The 5,457-nt window shown below is 46.3% G+C and overlaps 1 protein-coding gene across 1 annotated transcript; it reads left to right on the forward strand.

Moving 5' to 3' along the window:
* The first annotated feature begins 1,920 nt into the window (after positions 1–1,920).
* On the forward strand, positions 1,921–5,059 carry nfil3-6 (nuclear factor, interleukin 3 regulated, member 6). The gene is made up of 2 exons (XM_003443158.5): positions 1,921–2,170; positions 2,926–5,059. Exon 2 carries the CDS (start codon positions 3,046–3,048, stop codon positions 4,267–4,269), a length of 1,224 nt encoding a protein of 407 aa, XP_003443206.1. The 5' UTR covers positions 1,921–2,170; positions 2,926–3,045; the 3' UTR covers positions 4,270–5,059.
* The last annotated feature ends 398 nt before the right edge of the window (positions 5,060–5,457 follow it).

The raw sequence follows: 5,457 nt of genomic DNA on the forward strand, positions 1-5,457 counted from the left end.
GTAATATGATGTACAGTGTCCAAGATGCTACTCTAAGATATAACACCCTCAACTTCAGCAACGGTTGAATCATTGTTAAAACCAACAGACAATATTTAAACTTCCCAGTTCTAAAAATGTTCTTTATTTCAAAATGACACACTAAATATCATTTTGTACACCAGACGATGACATTTTGGCCGTACACACCACATTTTTTATTCTATAAATTATTTTAAAAACATTATTTACAGAACCTGTAGTTTCCCAATCATTTCTTAGAAAGAAACTCGGACTACATTCTAACTAAAGTTCCCGGTAGCATTGTGCAATGTTGCTCTAACTATACTGAAATCTGCTTGTGACATACATTACTAGAGGAACCTGCTAAACCTGTACACATGCCTTTGACACAGAATGGGAGACAAAGGCAAAAAGACGTTGTGTGAATTTGTTCACGGGTCTCTCGTACGACATTCGAAACTTGAAGCATTTGCTTATTTGTCGCAAAGACAAAAAAAAAGTTATGGATAACTTCTGCTTTTTGTTTAAAAGGAAAATGGTTGATTTTGTAATAATGACTATCAAACATTCAGCAGTGGGTTTGCAAAGAAAAAAAAAGAGGAAATGTCAGAAATGTTCACAAAACTCAAGGGTTCATATAAATGTTGCAAAAAACTGTGATGCAAAAAGAAGTCACATGCTTTGCAATGCAAAATTATGCTGTTAAACTCCTGCTTACTTCCCCAGGAATGCTAACTATGTAGAAGGTGTGCACCTCCATGTTCTCTGCATACAGCAGCCCTACACTGTGATAACTGCCACTGACTTTGTGCCAACTGTATTAAAAACTGCATTAGAAACATAAAACGATAAACTAAAAGGCTGCAGGTCAAGTAATTCAACTTCAACACTGCACTCCTCCTGCATGACACGTCCTGGTATTAAACGTGTAGCGTGTAGACTTGCCAAAATAATTTGCAGTTACTGATGCTGAAACACGGTGAAACATCAGGAAGGGTTAGGACAGCTTAGAGTTATTTAAGAACATAATACCAGGTTCTTTTTACTTCCCCATTGTTGCAAAACCTGTTGGGGTTTTTTTTATTATTTGTTATTTTTTTGCCATTATCTAGTATTGCATATTATTTATTTGTTGCTCTATTCAATTCAACTTTATTTCTAAGGCGCCAAATCACAACAAAAGTCACCCCAAGGCACTTTATATTGTAAGGTAAAGACCCTACAATAATATATAGAAAACCCCAACAATCACATGACACCCCTCACTCCCCACAGGCAAGCACTTGGTGACAGTGGGAAGGAAAAACTCCCTTTTACCAGGAAGAAACCTCCAAATCAGTGGAGCCACCTCATTACAATCAAGTGTATTAAAGTATAGTTACATAAGGAAAGATATTTCTATATTATGCTATGTGCAAAACTGGAGCAAGGGAGAATCTGCAGCTCTCCTGACAATTAGTAAAACTCTCGAAGGTGATCAAGAACGTTACATGCAGTATCAGAGCTACTAAAGAGGACCCGGGGTTCAAAAGTGCTCCAGCAGGGTGTTATATAAAGACTGTAATCACAGTTCACACTTCTAAAAAAAATTGCTCCACAGCCTGTGATTGATATAAGGGGTTATATGCTTCTCTTGTAAGACTGACTCACAGCCGGTGTCTCATTATGCTCCACAGAAAGAGAGAGCGAGAGAGAGAGAAAGGCGCAATATTACCTAATTGTTATGGGAAGATTATCCTCTCGCAGAAGGCGGGGCGAGAGAGGTCAGATGATGATGGTGGTGATGATGATGGTGCCTGAACCGCCGTGTTATGTGAACGGTCGATGAGAGCGCTCCTTTGGATGGTGGGAGGGGTGAAGGGGGAGGGGGGGCGGTCTCACTCAGGAACACACACACAAACAGGGCCCCATCTGGTTCAAGTGAGGATAGGGACCGTCCTGAGCTGAACTCGACGTTACAAATAGGAGCTGCGGCATTCCAAGTGGAGCAGAGTGGAGGTGCGCTACACCGATGATAATATTGAATAACAGAGGCGAGTGAAGCCGCGCTTTGTGGACACCACAGAGGAAGGAAAAGCGCATTCTTCCTGAACAGGACCAAAAACACGTTTGGAGACGCCGAGAGCGGCCATGCGCACCCGCGGAGGAAACTCCTCATTCCACTGAGGTACAATAATGATCATTTTGTAAACAGAGTTTCCTTACAGTGATCTGATCAGCCTACAATAACACCAATAAATTAAAAATGTCTTTTTGTGTTTAAACACCTGAGTGTCCTTTTCTTTCAAGCTGGTGCGGGACTGTGATTTTTACTCCCTCGCTAATGTTCACTTTATGTTTTATGTATTTCATAAAAATCGTCGTACTTTTGACTTTTTCAAAAGCACCTACGGCTGCCTCAAACTGCGCTCATGATGCTGAGGTAAAGAAGAAGAGGAATAGGGTCATGGCAGATGATTTAAAAAAAGAAAAGCAGCCGGTCAGGGATCAGCGTGTCGGTGTCAGACATATGGGTCAGCGCTGATGGAGCGAGTGAAGACGGACACACCGGAAACCGGTCGTGAATCCGTTGATTAGGGTTTCCGATAGAATGCGCAGAAGAAGGATAAACTTGACGCACTAAATGTAAATGTAGGTTAGACTGTGATTGGGTCACCTTGTTATCTAGATGTATTTTTACATGTACTTCTTATTTACTGCCTTATACTCGGAGTACTGCCAAAAAATGTGTGGTGTGACTGACAGTTTGGAGTTTCCAGCACTCCCCTGTCTCACACTGAGTGAGGGCTTGCAAGGTTATATGGAAGTTGCTCCAGTTTTATTGGAGAGCTGTAATGGAGTTACATAATATTGTGTTGTAATAGCTCTTGCGTAACCACTAAATCCCTCTTCACTTGTCCTCTCTATCAAATTGATCACCAGGAGGCGCTGTTGCTACATTCCCGTCACACAGACGTCCAACAGAGTTCAGTGAGCCCTCAGCACCACACAGTGGCACTTGACGTTCATCACCAGCCGGGAGTTAATCATCCAACTACCCAGATGTTTGAAGAGGACTCCCAGGAGATGAGGGTCCAAGAGGACGTGGGAGTGCTCCGTGCCGTGGAGTCACCCTCGGCAGTGGCTTCTGCTGGAGGGGGAGCGGGAGGAGCTTTGTCTTTCACAGATGAAGCTGTGTCCATCCTGACTTCCAGTAGCCTGCTGGCCCGCTCGCTGCTGGGTCGTACCTCAGCCGTCAAACGCAAAGAGAGCCCTTCCTCCAGCGCCCGGCGCAAGCGCGAGTTCATACCTCACGAGAAGAAGGACGACAGCTACTGGGACAAGAGGAGGAAGAACAACGAGGCGGCTAAGCGCTCGCGAGAGAAGCGGCGCGTGAACGACATGGTCCTGGAGAGCCGTGTGCTGGCCCTGCTGGAGGAAAACGCGCGACTGCGAGCAGAGCTGTTGGCGCTCAAGTTCCGCTTTGGCCTGGTTAAAGACCCCTCCAATGCCCCAATACTGCCCCTAACTACAGCTCCCCAGCACACCCCTCAACCCTTGACTCCTCAATATTACCTCCCAAGGGGGGACGGCGGCCTCCAAGGCTCCTCAGCACCACATCCCAACAACCAACCAGCCCAGATGAGCAGCAGGGGCTCCAGGGATGCTGGGAGCATGTCAGAAGACTCGGGCTTCTCTACCCCAGGTGGGTCCAGCGTGGGCAGTCCGATTTTCTTTGAAGACCGCCTTAGCGACCATGGGAAATTATCCCCACACCGGGGTGAGGAGCTGGGGTATGACCTCCACCATTCGCCTACAGATCCCCACCACGCTGCAGGACTAACTGGGGGGAGGATGGATCACGCGGAGGCCATGAAAAACCTTCCTCACAAATTGCGTTTCAAGATCCCCGGAAGCAACGACGGAACCGATGCCCAGGGAGACGGTGGCGTCGCCAGACGCAGCCCCACGCTCTCTACTGCGGGCCGGGAAGCTCCAAGAGAGAAAGGACTGAGCGGAGGCAGCGAGGCAGGAGCAGGCCCGGCATGCACCAGCTCCTGGATCCAGCACATCGAGGGGGAGGAAAGCAGGAGGGGGCGACACTCCCCTCAATACAGTGCTTTGACCTCCAACTACAGCCTCCAGCCCCCTCCCGCTCAAGTGCAACCGGAGGTCCAGTACCAGCACGAGAACACTTACCTGAAGTGTCAGCTAAACTCCCTCAGTGAGGAGGTGGCTCAGCTGAAAAAGCTTTTCACAGAGCAGCTCATGGCCAAAGCCAACTGAGGACCGATGCTGTGAGCCAGTCAGCTAGACTTTTAAGGGCAAAGTTTACTTTAAGAAAGCCAAAAAGGACTTTCAAGTCTAGCTCATCATGTGTTGTTTTTATCTCAAGTATTGTATTGTATTATAATAAATGTCTTTAAAGCTCATCTCATAAACCTGCTGTCTATAACAAACACTCAGTCTGAGCAATCAGTGTTCCTCCAGACAGGGAGTCTTAACTGTACTAGTGTTAAGTGGATAATAGCTTCTTTATTACATACACTGTGACAACTAAAAACATGCAGCACAAAGCTGTTTACATCACATCATCACAGCACAAACCTCACACCGCTCAGCGACGCCAGATTAAAATGCGGCTGGAAGTCGGCCAGCAGGTCGTTGCCACACTGAGATGCGGGAAGTTGCAGTCCGGTAATTAGAGTGGTATGACTTACTGCACAAACAGTTTCCCACCGCTGAGATGGGTCTGCAGAAAACCCGCAAACACAGGCAGAGACAGACAGTAAACACACACAGAGGTGAGGTTAATAGCCATCAAAACCTCCACGGGTCTCGGGGAGGGCGGGGTGTTACTCGTTGCTCTGGTGTTGTTGTGTGTCTTTTAGGAACCACACTGTAACTTCTGCTCTGTTTTGGTGTCTCACACCCACTACTGATCTTTGTCCATGCCTGGGTTTCAACATATTTGTGTTACCTCCCTGTTTTCTGTGCCGAGGTAATGATGTAATAATAATGTCTCTCTGTGCGTTTTCATATTCAAAAATAAAAGAAACGTTTGATGGATCCAGCACCACGGTGGCGAGTCAATCATTGCTCATTGCTATTATAAATGGTTATCAAACTTAAAAAACTTAAAACAGCCTCTTTTGGAGCCAGAAATTCTTTCCCAGACAGTGAATTGCAGAAGAAAAAAAAGGAAGAATGTGAACGGGAATGAGAGAAGGGTCGACAGAAGAGAAGAGGAGTTTCTCTCCCACAGTCCCTGCAGGCGGCAAGATGGGCTGACAGCCAGGCAGACAGAGACAGTGGGCGAGCCCGCTGTTACTCAACAGTTCTGTTACAGACCTTGGAAAACACAAGAGCTCAAAGATAACAGCTGGAATTACAAGTGACAGGAGAGAATTCATGTCATGAAGAAGGGTTAACATGAATATAGTGAGGCCATGTGCACCCTGAAGGCCACCGGAA

The sequence above is a fragment of the Oreochromis niloticus genome, linkage group LG4 (assembly GCF_001858045.2).
Source record: "Oreochromis niloticus isolate F11D_XX linkage group LG4, O_niloticus_UMD_NMBU, whole genome shotgun sequence".
Classification (NCBI taxonomy): Eukaryota; Metazoa; Chordata; class Actinopteri; order Cichliformes; family Cichlidae; genus Oreochromis; species Oreochromis niloticus.